Source organism: Garra rufa, chromosome 14 (genome assembly GCF_049309525.1).
Source record: "Garra rufa chromosome 14, GarRuf1.0, whole genome shotgun sequence".
NCBI classification, from domain to species: Eukaryota; Metazoa; Chordata; class Actinopteri; order Cypriniformes; family Cyprinidae; genus Garra; species Garra rufa.
In genome coordinates, this window is record NC_133374.1 from 2,978,837 (window position 1) to 2,993,362 (window position 14,526).

Here is a 14,526-nt window from a genome sequence, read left to right on the forward strand (position 1 = left end):
GTTAATTTCGATTATTTCTCCTGACAACCGACGGTCATTTTTAACCGTTAACCGACAAGGTTATGTTAAAGTACAATTAAATGAAATTAATTAATACGCGGCTGTGACCCATAAAAAATACCTAAATTTGTTTTCCATGGATTAATTTTATACACGCAAAAAGCAGCATAAACAACAGAATGTGAGGATTCACATGGTCACGCACCTGCAGCGATTCTGCAAATGGAGGAAAACATTATAAAAGCTATATAAAAGAAACAAATAGATATGCAAAATATATATTTTCTAAATAAATAATGAATTAACAAAACGAAAAAAAAACGTGAAACAATTAGTAGCCTATATCAACCTATGCAGAATTTAGTTTCTTTTTTCTGATGCGCTTTTGAGAAAGCGGCATCCTTTTTGTTTTCTTTTTTACAAAAGCAGACTGTTTGTTTTTAATGTGAATGTGCATAAATAAAATAAATATTTAGAATAGTTTGGAATAATGTCTTACTACTCTTATATGACCACAAACGAAGGAGTAGGCTATTGTAAGTTTCTTCCACTTTTATAAGGGGGAAAAAAATCAAGTGAGCATGCTGGCGCCTCCTGCGCGCAGTTAAGCATTAGGCTACTAACTGGATCGACAACGCGGCTTCATTGTCAAAATAAAATACAGTCAAACATATTGAAAAACATGCTGTTTTATTTCCTCTCATTTTAGGACAAATCATTTAAATTTAATGGAACGATACTCATAACACAAGAACAAAAATATAAGAAGCTACTAACAAGCCAAAACGAGTTAATTTAAAATGTTGTACTTATCATTCCAATATCCACATAAAACAAGATTTTCAGAACAAAATGAATACATTTTAACTTGCAACGTAGCCTACTAAAGGAACATTAAATTAAGATATGTATGTTTGAGAGGTAACTTGTCAGTTTAATCAAATGAATATGATTTATGCGTTTTTTGAACTGGAAAACGGTGCTTTAACATTAGCAACACGAACAGGGACGCTGCCTCACATTTATTTGCCTCTCTACAAAAAGTGTTTCCAAACAGATTTTTGTGACATTTGAAGTATGGATTAAGAATTAATGTTCTAAAGTTAAACGAAAAAAGATTGTTTTGACACATAAGAAATTTAATCGACAAGGCATTTCCATCAGCTATGTCGAAAGCGCAAATTCCGAAGCTTTACATGTTTTTTTGTTTTTTGTTTTTTGTTTTTTTCCCACAAAAAAAATCTTTGGATGGAAACCTGGCTACTGGCAATACTCGATTTTTTTGCATGCTTTTGCAAGGCAGGGCCCCAAAATTATCCTGCTTAGGGCCCCCAGATGAACAGGGCCGGCCCTGATGGTGATGAAGATGATGTTCTCGCGTATCCGCCGGTTTGAGACGCGGCCTGCCGCTGCAGGTGAACATCTGAAACAGATATGAGAGATATGAAAGGTCTGAACAGAGGCTGTTATACTGTCTGTGTCTCTTTATATCTGCAGATAAACCCCTTATAGAGTTTCTGTGGATTTGAAACTAGAAGAAATCCGATTCAATTAACAAGCGCAGAATCCGCTTTACACGCGCTCATTTACATCCTCACAATCATACGACAAAACCACTGTCACACGACACACAGATATCAGGCAGAATCACACTACAGCTGACAGACAACCGGACAGTGAACTATAAAACACTTCTGATAATAATTACTGACCGATTGGGGCAGAGAAACCAAACACAATCATAGAAGAAAACTTCTACACAGTGTTGGAGGATTTCAATCATTCTCAATATTTTTGGTTTAATTCTTTGTTTTTATTTTATTTGCTACAAAATAAGTGCATATGGCTGTCAAAAGTTATTTGCAGTTCATTTAAATTATAAGTATAAAAAGTAAGTTCATAACAAACGCAAAACAAATTCATTCCAGATTATTTCCTAACTTCAAGTTATAGTTTAGCCTAAATATAATATTTCTGATTAATAAATGTAAAACAAATTTATTAAGGAAAGCATATTGTCTGACCCCTGTGAACTCAAGGTTTTGAAGTAAATATAAAAACTATAAAAGACACAGATGATGAATTGAAATAAACGATTTTAATACAGAAAGTCCGGGGAGAGAGGTTGGATATTTGTTGGGATTTGAGGAACACTGGGTGCTTTTGTTTCTTTAATCCCGTTTGGACGCACGAACCCCCTCCACACACACACACACACACACACACACACACACACACACACACACACACACACACACACACACACACACACACACACCGCGACTCCAATTATTCCAGCATTCTGCAGGGATGTCAAATCATGAAATGTGCTTTTCTGCGGCTGTGACGTGTAATCTGCTGTGTGTGAGCTCTGAAACTCAACCGTGAACACAACAGTTGCTTTACAATATAAAACACGGCCATAACTATGATCGATTAGACAGGCGATCGTTAGGCTGCGTCTCTGATCAATAAACTGGATTTATAAAGATGCACGCGCTCAGTTAACATTTGTTTTGAGTTTTATTTCTTTCTAGTACTATATGAATCTCTGTGCCAATTTTGAGCCCAAATCTAAGGTTGTTGTCTTTTCTACACCGGCAGAAAGAAATCGCCTAAATCTTTTAAATGAATGCGATCGTTAAATAGCGGAAAGCTCTTAAAAAAAAAGTATTTATTTTGCGTGGATGTTTTTCACTCTTTAAAGTATCTTAAAAATACACTCTTAAAATTATAGGCTCCAAAGAGGTGTTTTTGTGCTGATGCCATATAAGAACCATTTTGTTTCCCTAAAGAACCTTTTAGTGAAGAGTTCTTAAATGAACTATTTTGAAGAACCTTTTCAAAAATCTAAAGAACCTTTTTCCACTATAAAGAACATTTTCTGCATTTGAAAGGTTCCATGAATGTTCAAGGTTCTTCGTGAAACCATGCCCACCTAATGCCAATAAAGAACCTTTATGTTTAAGAGTTAAAAAATCTTCATCGATGGTTCAATGAAGAACCTTTCGATTTCTTTCCAAAATGTTCATCACGCTCAAAAATAAAGGTTCTTTATTGGCATCATATTCCATGACGAACTTTAAAAAAAACATGCATGAAATATTTACATTTCTTAATAAAATTCTTTATTGGAAAAAGATTCTTCAGATTATTAAATTGTTATTCATACTAAGAAAACTATTGACTGAACGGTTCTTTTATGGCATCGATGTAAAAACCCACTTTTGAAAGACTGTTTATGCAAAGAAAAAAATCACTGAAAGATTCTGAAATGGCTCTTCTGTGGCATCGCTGCAAAAACATTCTTTTAGAACCTTTATTTGAAAGATCGAAGGACCAGGAGCATAAAGTGATTTATTGCGTCTTAATTCAACATGGACAGAATTATTATTTAAATACTAACTGCAGAAAAACATAATATTCGCTATTGCGGGTTTCCTCCTTTAAAAGTCACTTTGGATAAAAGCGACTAAATTTAAATGCATACATGTGACCCTGGACAACAAAACCAGTCATAGGGTTCAATTTTTGAAATTGAGATTTTTACACCATCTGAAAGCTAAATAAATCCATTGATGTATGGTTTGTTAGGTTGGCCGAGATACAACAATCTGAAAATCTGGAATCTGGGGGTGCAAAAACATCGAAATATTAAAAAAAGTAGTCCAAATGAAGTTCTTAGCAATGCATATTACTAATCAAAATATATATTCATGGAACATGATCTTAATATCCTAATGATTTGTTGCATAAAAGAAAAATCGCTCATTTTGACCCATACAATGTATTGTACTTAAGACTGGTTTTGTGGTCCAGGGTCACATATAACTTCTTGAATGTGTGTGTATGTGTGTGTTTGTGAGAGAGAAAGAGAGAGAGAGATAGAGGGATGGAGGGAGGGGTTTGTTCAGGTCTTGTCCGTCTCTAATTAGCCGCCTCCTCCTCCTCACTCCAGCTCACTATCACACGGAGACCGAGACACGCGCACCGCGCGCAGCCCAACTCACCGAACACACCGAACACCGGACACACCGAGTGCTGATGCCCGCTGGAACTCACAGATTTACATCATCTGAGACACTGCAGATAAATACAGAAGAAAACTGAACATTTGAAACTGACAGACAATTAAACTAAAGATCCATTACAGACAGACAGAAGGAGACAGAAGGAGAGATAGAGGGAGAGAGAGAGGAGAGAGAGAGAGAGTTTATAGTCATGATGTCCTACATGAAACAGCCTCATTACTCTGTGAACGGTTTGACTCTGTCCGGTACCGGAATGGATCTCCTGCACTCCGCTGTTGGTTACCCCAGTAAGTACTGACTAAACCCCTGTTTCAATTCTGATTTATGAATTTACAATCTCATTATTATAGCCTGTTAATGAGAACTGACACGTCAGATGTGATATTTAACGCGTTAAACTGCGCGCAAATGTGATGATCAGCTTATCTGCATTATTAGTATTATTTTATGTAGGCTATTCGTTTAAGCAACGACCTGGAATTTAGAAAATTGCAAACAATTAGGTAAAGCGCATGTTTAGCCTATTTATCTAATAATTCAATATCTTTAATAATTGAGCTGTGCATTACGCAAAATATTTTACCTCATTCTGAGTAAGAAATAGGAATGTAAATCATATATAAATAAGATATATATCATAAATAAAAGTCATAACTAATAAATAACTTAATGATATTTATAAAAACATGTTATAAGTCAGTGCAGCTCATTACGTTTTTTAAAATATTTATATTAAAAGCGCATGTTTAGCCTATTTATATATAAAAAAACATAATGAGTTGCACTGACTTATAACATGTTTTTATAAATAGGCCTATCATTAGGCTACGTTATTTATGAGTAATGCTTTTTATTTATGATATATATCTTATTTATATATGATTTACACTCCTATTTCTTACTCAGAATGAGGTAAAATATTTTGCGTAATGCACAGCCCAATTATTAAAGATATTTAATTATTCTATAACGCGCAATCCAGTAATCGAAAAAAAACCTGCATAACGAACATTATATTAAATTCTCAATTTCTAATGTTAAAAAGCTCATTTTAAGACACGTAACATCCATTTTACATGACTTTTAAAATGTGAAAATGAGAGTGATTTCAATCGATTCTTAAATGCGCATTTCGGAATATAAATAATATTCATAAAACCGGACATTTAAAATCAGATAGTGGTTTATTTCGTAAAAGTCTATTCGTTTGACCGTGGTTTATGAGCGAAATGCGAATTAATGATTATTGTAAATAAAGGTTCTTTATGGGCATCGATGGTTCAGTGAAGAGCCTTGAACCTTTCAAATGCAGAAGATGTTTTTATTAATCGAAAGAAGGTTCTTTAGATTTATAAAATGTCCTTTTTTTTGCGAACTGTTCACTGAAAGGTTTTTTAGGGAACCAAAAATTGTTCTATTACTGCAAAAACACACTTTTGGAACCTTTATTTTTAAGAGTGCATATCATATTTGCTGCTGACTGCGCTCTAACGCGAGTTTTCTGTTTAAATAATATTAGTTAATTAATTAATTTCCAGATATAAGACCATTTCAAGAAATGGAATAAACGTGTCGGTCAATTAAATATCAGGTTTATGGAAATAAAAACCATATCTCATTCACAGATTTTTAGATAAATTCATGCATTTACGCGGCTAAAATAAATAAACGATTATGCTTTTGAACATATTTTGGAAGGATAGATAGATAGATGAGATTAAGTTTCTGTTTCTGTGTTTTCTCGTCAGACACTCCGCGCAAGCAGCGTCGAGAGAGAACCACATTCACGCGGGCGCAGCTCGACATCCTCGAGGCGCTGTTCTCTAAGACGCGATACCCGGATATCTTCATGAGAGAAGAGGTCGCGCTCAAGATCAACCTGCCCGAGTCCAGAGTACAGGTGAGTCCAGCAGACACCAGACTACTCAAGAACATCAGGAGTACCAGCTTTAGATGGTTAGAATTTAACATTATCCCCTGATGATGATGATGATGATGATGATGATGATGATGAAGATCATGCATCTGTAGAACCGTCAACGTCCATCGGGTTGTTTTTAGACATTATTTAGGACAGAGCCATATTAAATTACCTGACTACGTCTATGGTGAAAATATTCTTCTGAATAGTCAAATGTTAAATATATGTTAAATCAAAAGATGTGGCACTTTTCTGAACAGTGTCTATGGTGGAAAATATTCAGATTATTGAAATTGTATTGATATTGTTTACACTAAACGTGTTCAGTGAAAGGTTTTTAGGGATTTATTATTGGGGAGTTATTATTTGTTATACAAAAGTTATTGTAGTTTTTGTTAATATTCGAATTTGATTTTATTTTTAACATTTCTGCTACATTTTAGTTTTAGTTAAAGTTTTAGTTATTTTGTTGCATTTTGGTCATTTTTATTAGTTTGTGTTGTTTTGAAATACATCAGTTTTAAGTTATTTCAGTACATCAAGTTAAACTAAATGATATAAATATTTTTTTAATTATTTTTTTTATTTGTTTTAGATTTAGTTAGTAAGTTATGATACAACCCTGATATGTAAATAAAAAATATAAAAAGAAATTATAAAAGAAAGCAATGATGGCAGCACTATAGGCCCTTATTGACTTGAGTCTTTCCTTGATTTATTTTATTGTTGTGTTTTTTTATTTTATTTCTATTACATATAGATTTCTGTAAATGCACACATGTGTTTTTTTTTGTCTGTCTGTCTGTAAATCACTTTGTAAACACTGTTTTTACTTACTACTATGGGGTTAGATGTAAAATCTAAACTTAAATTGTTATAAATCATGTACACTTTGCAATATCAACGTAAGTTTGGATAATCTGAAGATTATTGCAGAATCATCAAGTATTAAAAAGTTATGGAAGTTTAAATTTACTGTAAAGAAAATGCACTGTACCAGTTTTTTTACATTTTATATAAAAGTAATATTTTACAAAATATTTTTGAATCCAAAACTGCTATAAAATTAAAGAATTATGTCTAAATAAGTTATGCTCCAAATTTGAAGTTGACATTTAAAAAATTGAGGTTCCTGTGAGATTTTATTTAGGGCGCTATACCACAAACAGCCACCGGCCCCCATGCAAACTCAATAGAATTTTTTTGATGCATTTTTCTGTCACAAATGTGACCCTGGACCACAAAATTCATAAGATGACTGACTAAACAAGGACAATATTTGGCTGAGATACAACTGTTTGAAAATCCGGAATCTGAAAGTGCAAAAAATTCAAAATATTCGCCTTTAAAGTTGTTCAAATGAAGTTCTTAACACCAAGCAATGCATATTACTAATCAAAAATTAAGTTTTGATACATTTATGGAAGGAAATTTACAAGACATCTTAATGCAACTTGATCTTATCTTAATATCCTAATGATTTTTGGCATAAAAGAAAAACCTGTAGTTTTTGCTACTTAAGACTTAAGGTTTTGTGGTCCAGGGTCACAGCGTCTGCCATTGAGAAGAACAGGTTACTGACAGATGTCCTGTCTATGTTTTGCAGGTGTGGTTTAAGAACCGTCGTGCAAAGTGCCGTCAACAGCAGCAGCAACAGACCAGCGGCCAGACCAAACCCAGACCGCCAAAGAAGAAGACGTCTCCTGCCCGAGAGCCCAGCGTCAGCGAGGCCAGCGCCAGCACCAACGGCCCCTACAGCCCCCCGCCTCCTCCGCCCGGCACGGCCATCACCCCGAGCTCCAGCAGCACCAGCGCCACCGTATCCATCTGGAGCCCGGCCTCCATCTCGCCGCTGCAGGACCCGCTGTCGGTCTCCAGCACGCCCTGCCTGCAGCGCTCCGGCGCCTACCCTATGACCTACACTCAGGCCCCTGCCTACAGCCAGAGCTACGCCGCCTCCTCATCCTACTTCACCGGACTGGACTGCAGCTCGTATCTGTCGCCCATGCACCCGCAGCTGTCGGCCACGGGTGGCGCTCTTAGCCCTATCACCGCCTCGTCGATGGGTGGAGCGCTCAGCCAGTCGCCCGCCTCGCTCTCATCTCAGGGCTACACCGCCGCTTCGCTGGGCTTCGGCGCCGTCGACTGCTTAGACTACAAAGACCAAACGGCGTCCTGGAAACTCAACTTCAATGCTGCGGACTGTCTAGACTACAAGGACCAAAACTCCTGGAAGTTCCAGGTCCTGTAGGGCGTCTAGAAGTAGTGTCGCTGCACTTCTAAAAGGTTCCAACATTTTTTTTTTGGGGCAGTGATGCCATAAATTGGCCATTTTTGGTTCCCCAAAGAACCTCTGAGTGAACAGTTCTGAAAAGAAGTGTATCTGCTGAAAAAAATAGAAACCCTCAGTAACACGAGTTACGTAATCAGACTACTTTTTTAAGTAACTAGTAATGGATTACTTTAAACTTCCAGTGAAATATCTGAGTTACTTTTTCAAATACTGTAAGTAGCACAAGTGGCATCAATGTTGAGAGAAATCAGGAAAAGTGCAGAGACAGAAAAACTTCTTCATTTCACTTTTGGTGTAAATGGGTTTTTACAGTTGCCAAAAATATAACTTTTGGCTTTTTGGTTACATAAAAAAAAGTAGTGTTGCTGCACTTCTAAAAGGTTCCAAAAATGTATTTTTTGGCAGTGATGCCATAAATTGGCCATTTTTGGTTCCTCAAAGAACCTCTGAGTGAACAGATCTGAAAAAAGTGTAAAGAATCTACTGAAAAAAAAGAAACCCTCAGTAATGTGAGTAACGCAATTTATGTAATCAGATTACTTTAAGTAACTAGTAATGGATTACTTTTAAATTTCCAGAGAAATATCTAAGTTACTGCAAGTAGCATCAATGTTGAGAGAAATCAGAGTCCAGAGACAGAAACCCTTTCTTGACCTGACGCTTATTCATTTCGCTTTTGGTGTAAAAGGATCTTTACAGTTGCAAAAAATATAACGTTTGGCTTTTTGTTACATAAAATAAAGTAGTGTTGGTGGACTTCTAAAAGGTTCCAAAATGTTTGTTTTTTTGGCAGTTATGCCATAAATGGGCCATTTTTGGTTCCTCAAAGAACCTCTAAATGAACAGTTCTGAAAACATGTAAAGAATCTGCTGAAAAAAAAAAAAAAAGAAACCATCAGTAACATGAGTAACGTGAGTTATGTAATCAGATTACTTTTTCAAGTAACTAGTAATGGATTACCTTTGGCCTGACGCTTATTTATTTTACTTTTGGTGTGAAAGGGTCTTTACAGTTGCCAAAAATATAACTTTTGGATTTTTGGTTATAAACCAAAAACAAATAAGCAATCCTAGCTGAGCCGACAAAAAGGCAAAAGTAGCGTAACACATTACTTTCCATAAAAAGTAACCAAGTTTTAATGATCATAATAAGAATCGTATTGGTTTACTGGAAACTTTGATGGTCTCCTGTTGGTAATTTGCCACTAAATCCTATGAAATTTGGCCCAAAACCACTGGAAAACCATTTGGTTCACTCTTAATAAACAAAGGTACACTTTAATTTTTCCAGTGATGCCATAGAAGAACCATTTCTGGGTTCATAATTCTTAAAATAACCATTTTTTCTTAATCTAAAGAACATTTTCATATTTTTTTCCCAGTATAAACAACCTTTTGTGGAATGGAAAGTTTCCATGGATATTAAAGGTTCTTCATGGACGCCAGTGAAGAACTTTTATTCTTAAGAGTGTAATGGTTTTAATGGTTAACAGTTGATGGTTTGTAATGTTTATTATGGTATTTGCAAACCACTAAAACTTCTGTGATGGTTTCTACACTCTAATTGGCACTGATGGATCCAAGAACCATGGGTTCTTTATAGTGGAAAAAAAATTATTCATTAGATTTGAAAAAAGGATAGAAACCATGGTTGTTCTAAGAACTGTTCATTGAAAGGTTCATTCTGGTTCAATTTTTTCCCTGGTTCAATTAATTTGTTGAGAGTAACGAGAGTGTCAACATGTTTGACTAGCTTGTGTAAAAACTTTAAAGGCATTTTTCTCAGTTTCAGTGTTGGCGTAGTTACTGTGTTTTGCCTTTGGAGGGCAGTATTGATGAGGAACCTTTATTTTTAAGTATGTGGATCACGTAATACCCATTTTCTGAATTGTTCACGCACGAGTGAAGTGTTTGTAGGACACGGATAGACATACATCTGACTATCCAGTGTAGATGAAGATCTTGTCTTGATTATTTATGAATAACACTGAATGACGTGTAGCTGGTAGATGATAGAGAAATAAACAAATGCTGCACAGCTCAAGCAAAGCTTGCTTTAAAGACAATCATTATCATCATCATCTGAACTGCTGAAGCACAGTTGTCTTGTTTTAGGAGGTTTATCATTAGTCTAGATGATGTTTCAACCTTCAGAATCCCACATTTGTGTCCAGCTCAGAAACTTCAGGAGCAAAGCATGCTGGGATTCCTCTATGACACATGAACTCTAGCGCTCACTAGAGCTGAAGATGTCTCGTTTATGTTTTATATGTTTCCTTAATTGATATTATGATTAGATACATCTGTTGTTTCTTCTACAGTATTTACTGTCATTTACACGACTGTGATTCTGAAACGTCAAACTTTACTTGAATGTAATCATGTGTTGAGTTTCATGGAATTGAACATCCAACAAACTCTTGACGTTTAGATGCTGCCAACAATCAGCGTTTGTTTTCTTGTCAATCTCAGGGGTTTCTGTCGCTCACAGACGCAGAGGTTTTATCGGCTCTTAATGCTCGTTTGTAAATCAGCGCTCTTTTCTCTTTTCTGATGTAAGATTCTGTCTTTCTTTGTAATGTCCTGCTTTTTCATTGTGTTTGCATTTAGAGACTTGTAGTTTTGAGACGTTTAATGAATTATTAATAAACAATTTCTTTCCAAAAATAGACATTTTGTTGATTTAGTATACACTGCCGTTCAAACGTTTGGGATCAGTAAGACTTGTAATGTTTTTTAAAGAAGTCTCATTTATTTGATCAAAAATACAGCATAAAAACAGTAATATTGCCAAATGTTATTACAATATAAAATAACGGTTTTAATTTTTTATATACTTAACAATATAATTTATTCCGGTGATGCAAAGCTGAATTTTCATCAGCTGTTACTCCAGTCTTCAGTGTCACATGATCCTTCATAAATCGTTCTAATATACTTATTTATTATTAGAATTAACATTAAACATGTTTTTGGAACCTGTAATACTTTTTTCAGGATTCTTTAATGAACAAAAATGTTTTCTAGCAATATAAGTCTTTGCTACCACTTTTTATCAATCTAACACATCCTTGCTGAGTAAAAGTATTAATTTCTTTCAAAAAAGCAAGAAAAAAATTTACTGACCCCAAATTTTTTAATGGTAGTGTATATTGTTAGAAAAGATTTCTATGTTAAATAAATGGTGGGCTTTTTAATGTTTTATTCATCAAGCAATCCTGACAAAAAGTATAACAGGTTCCTAAAAATTATTAAGCAGCACAACTGTTTCCAACATTGATCATTCTAATTATAAATCAGTATATTAGAATGATTTCTAAAGAATCGTGTGACACTGAAGACTGGAATAATGATGCTGAAAATTCAGCTTTGCATCACAGGAATAAATTACATTTTAAAATATATTAACATATAAAACAATTATTTTAAATTGAAATAATATTTCACAATATTATATGTTTTTCTGTATTTTTGATCAAATAAATGCAGCCTGGGAGACGAAAGAAACTTAAAAAAATGTTTTTTAAATCTTACTGATCCCAAACTTTTGAACGGCAGTGTATAATTTAGTATATTTTTAATAAATGAATGAATGAACGAATAAATGATACAATAATAAAAAATAGATTTTAATGAAATGGAAAAAATATCTTGATGGTCCTAAAATAAGCTTTATTTTACTGATTCTCAATTGTTTCTTTAAATTTTGGGATCAAATATGAACTGGACATGTTTTTCACCCAATGAAAACACACACACACACACACACACACACACACGCACGCACACACACACACACACACACACACACACACACACACACACACACACACACACACACACACACACACACACACACACACACACACACACACACACAACACTTCATTATACTGCAGTTATCAAGTAATTTGTTGTGTGTGTGTTATTTTAAATCTAGTTGAAAATACTGAATTCTCTCACACACTTCTGTTGATACACATTCTGTTTTCAAGAACATATGTGACCCTGGAGCACAAAGTCATTGTTAACCCTTTAACTTTCACCCCGGGGCGTAGCGTCTGAGTATGCAGGTGCATATGGGCCTGGGCAGACTGAGGGCCCACGGAGCCGAGCGGGAACTTTTAATTGAAACGAGGGAACGAACAGAGTCCTGCATGGGCCCTGCCTTCATCCGACAACTTATCAGAACTTATCAGGGGTCATGTGATGCGGTTTCTTGTTTTCCTTTGTCTTTGGAGTGTTACCAGCTGTTTGTGCATAGATCAGATCTGTAAAGTTGCAAAGCTTAAAGTCTCAAAACCAAAGAGATATTTATTATAAAAGTCAAGACTCAGCCACACCTCCCTAAAACGGCTCATTCAAACACGCCCCACTGGTCCACGTCACTGGGAGAGTAGATTAGCATAACACCACTCATATGGATATGGAAAGATAGAAGGTGTTAATTTTACCAGCTGTAGTAGTGTTGCAGCTGCTGCCATGTTGTGGAGACGCAGTGTGTTTCATTGCAAAGAGAAAGTACTTTGTTTAGCCTTCCAAATGAGGACACAACTAGTGGTTATGTTATATTTACAACACTGTTCCAACAGTACAACGCAAATATTGGAGTGGGTGATGTTTCCTGAACCTGGGAGAGCAGCCTACAATGGCAGCTGTACACAAAGGGTTAAGGCTATAAAGTGGGGCAATTCCAATGTTGAAGGACAGTCTGCGTTTCTGACTGACTGAAGTACATTTTCATATTAAAAGTATTCAGTACTGACTATTCAAACGCCAGTTTTGAGCACCGCTTGTTGTTTCTTGTTCTACGATCGCCAATGCAGACACGTGTTATGTTCACACGGTGCAACGCAACACAATGCGTAAAAAGACAGTATCATTATAATCAGTAGTTATGTCTCCACTGGATGCAACAAATGCCTCGCTTATAATGGGTTTTATTGTTTCTGTCTCATCGTGCCGAAAAACGGCATTGCAAGGGGTGTAACATTTTCGTCACATGCTTGAGGTTTTCGGCCAATCACAATGCACCGGATAGCTGGCCAATCGGAGAACACCTTGGTTTCCATCAACGATGAGTTTTGTAAAAATCTAAGCGTTTCAAAAAGGCGGGGCAGAGAGGAGCAACAATAATGTACAGCATTTGGAAAATAATGTTTTTTGAACCTCAAACTGCATGAACACATTGTATTACAACAACAACAACAAAAAAATGCTCTTTTTAGCAATTTCATATGACCCCTTTAGTTCAAATTCTTATTAGTAGACATCTAATAAATAGCCAATTTATGTTTTTTTATAAAACTTTACCGTACAGTTGAGATATCAGTCCATGGTATATCTTGGTTTTTTTGAGTTATTTGGCAATAATAAACAAATATATGTCTGTATAATATATACAGGCGTATGGCAATATGATTTGGATAATTATTATAACTAAACATTTCTGCATTTCTCATATATTTTGCTATATTTCTGTTCTTTACCCCCTGCCTTATTCAAAACAACCTTATGGTTTCATCCCTACTTCCTTGATTGCTTGTTTGAGCCTATTATCTGTTGACTGACCAGCACCAATCTCCCTTATTAGTCACTGACTGTATATTATATACAATACACTGTATGGGTCAAAATGATCCATTTTTCTTTTATACCAAAAATTATTAGGATATTAAGATCATTTTCCATGAAGATATTTTGTAAATTTCCTACTGTAAATATATCAAAACCTCATTTTTGATTAGTAATATGCATTGCTAAGAACTTTTTTGGACAACTTTAAAGGTGATTTTCTCAATATTTTTATTTTTTTGCCACCCTCAAGACAACAAGTCAACAATATCGTCCTGTCCTAACAAACCATACATCAATGGACAGCTTAATTATTCAGCTTTCAGATGATGTATAAATCTCAATTTCAAAAATGGACCCTTATGACTGGTTTTGTGGTCCCGTGTAAAAAATACTATCACAAACAGTTTATTTGCAAGGTCACTTAACAATTAATATATGTTTTTATCATGTTATCATGTTTTTATTGTGTTTAACTGTGTTAGTTAGCTTTATATTTCTAGTTATTTGTACTTTTCTGCGATTGCGATTAACTGGAATGCACAATGAAAAAAACATGATTTTGAAAAGTGTTAAAAACTGAGTTTTCTGTTTTTGCAAATGAACTCTTCAAATTTAAACACACATTAAGCCTCATTTACCTGCAGCTTTATTTGTAGAAATGATCCTGAATGTGACGTTCCTCTTCTTCCTCCTCATCATCAACA

At 35.1% G+C, this 14,526-nt stretch overlaps 1 protein-coding gene across 1 annotated transcript; it reads left to right on the top strand.

Annotated features, from left to right (window-relative positions):
• The first annotated feature begins 3,970 nt into the window (after nucleotides 1-3,970).
• On the top strand, nucleotides 3,971-10,914 carry otx5 (orthodenticle homolog 5). Its single transcript, XM_073818388.1, has 3 exons — nucleotides 3,971-4,318; nucleotides 5,780-5,931; nucleotides 7,559-10,914. The coding sequence occupies exons 1-3, from the start codon at nucleotides 4,222-4,224 to the stop codon at nucleotides 8,201-8,203; spliced, it is 894 nt and encodes a 297-aa protein (XP_073674489.1). The 5' UTR covers nucleotides 3,971-4,221; the 3' UTR covers nucleotides 8,204-10,914.
• The last annotated feature ends 3,612 nt before the right edge of the window (nucleotides 10,915-14,526 follow it).

Coding starts and splice junctions, on each gene's coding strand:
- otx5 (XM_073818388.1), top strand. CDS start 4,222: ATGATGTCCTACATGAAACAGCCTCATTACTCTGTGAACGGTTTGACT. Junction 4,319..5,779: donor CTCCGCTGTTGGTTACCCCA/GTAAGTACTGAC, acceptor TTTTCTCGTCAG/ACACTCCGCGCAAGCAGCGT. Junction 5,932..7,558: donor TGCCCGAGTCCAGAGTACAG/GTGAGTCCAGCA, acceptor TATGTTTTGCAG/GTGTGGTTTAAGAACCGTCG.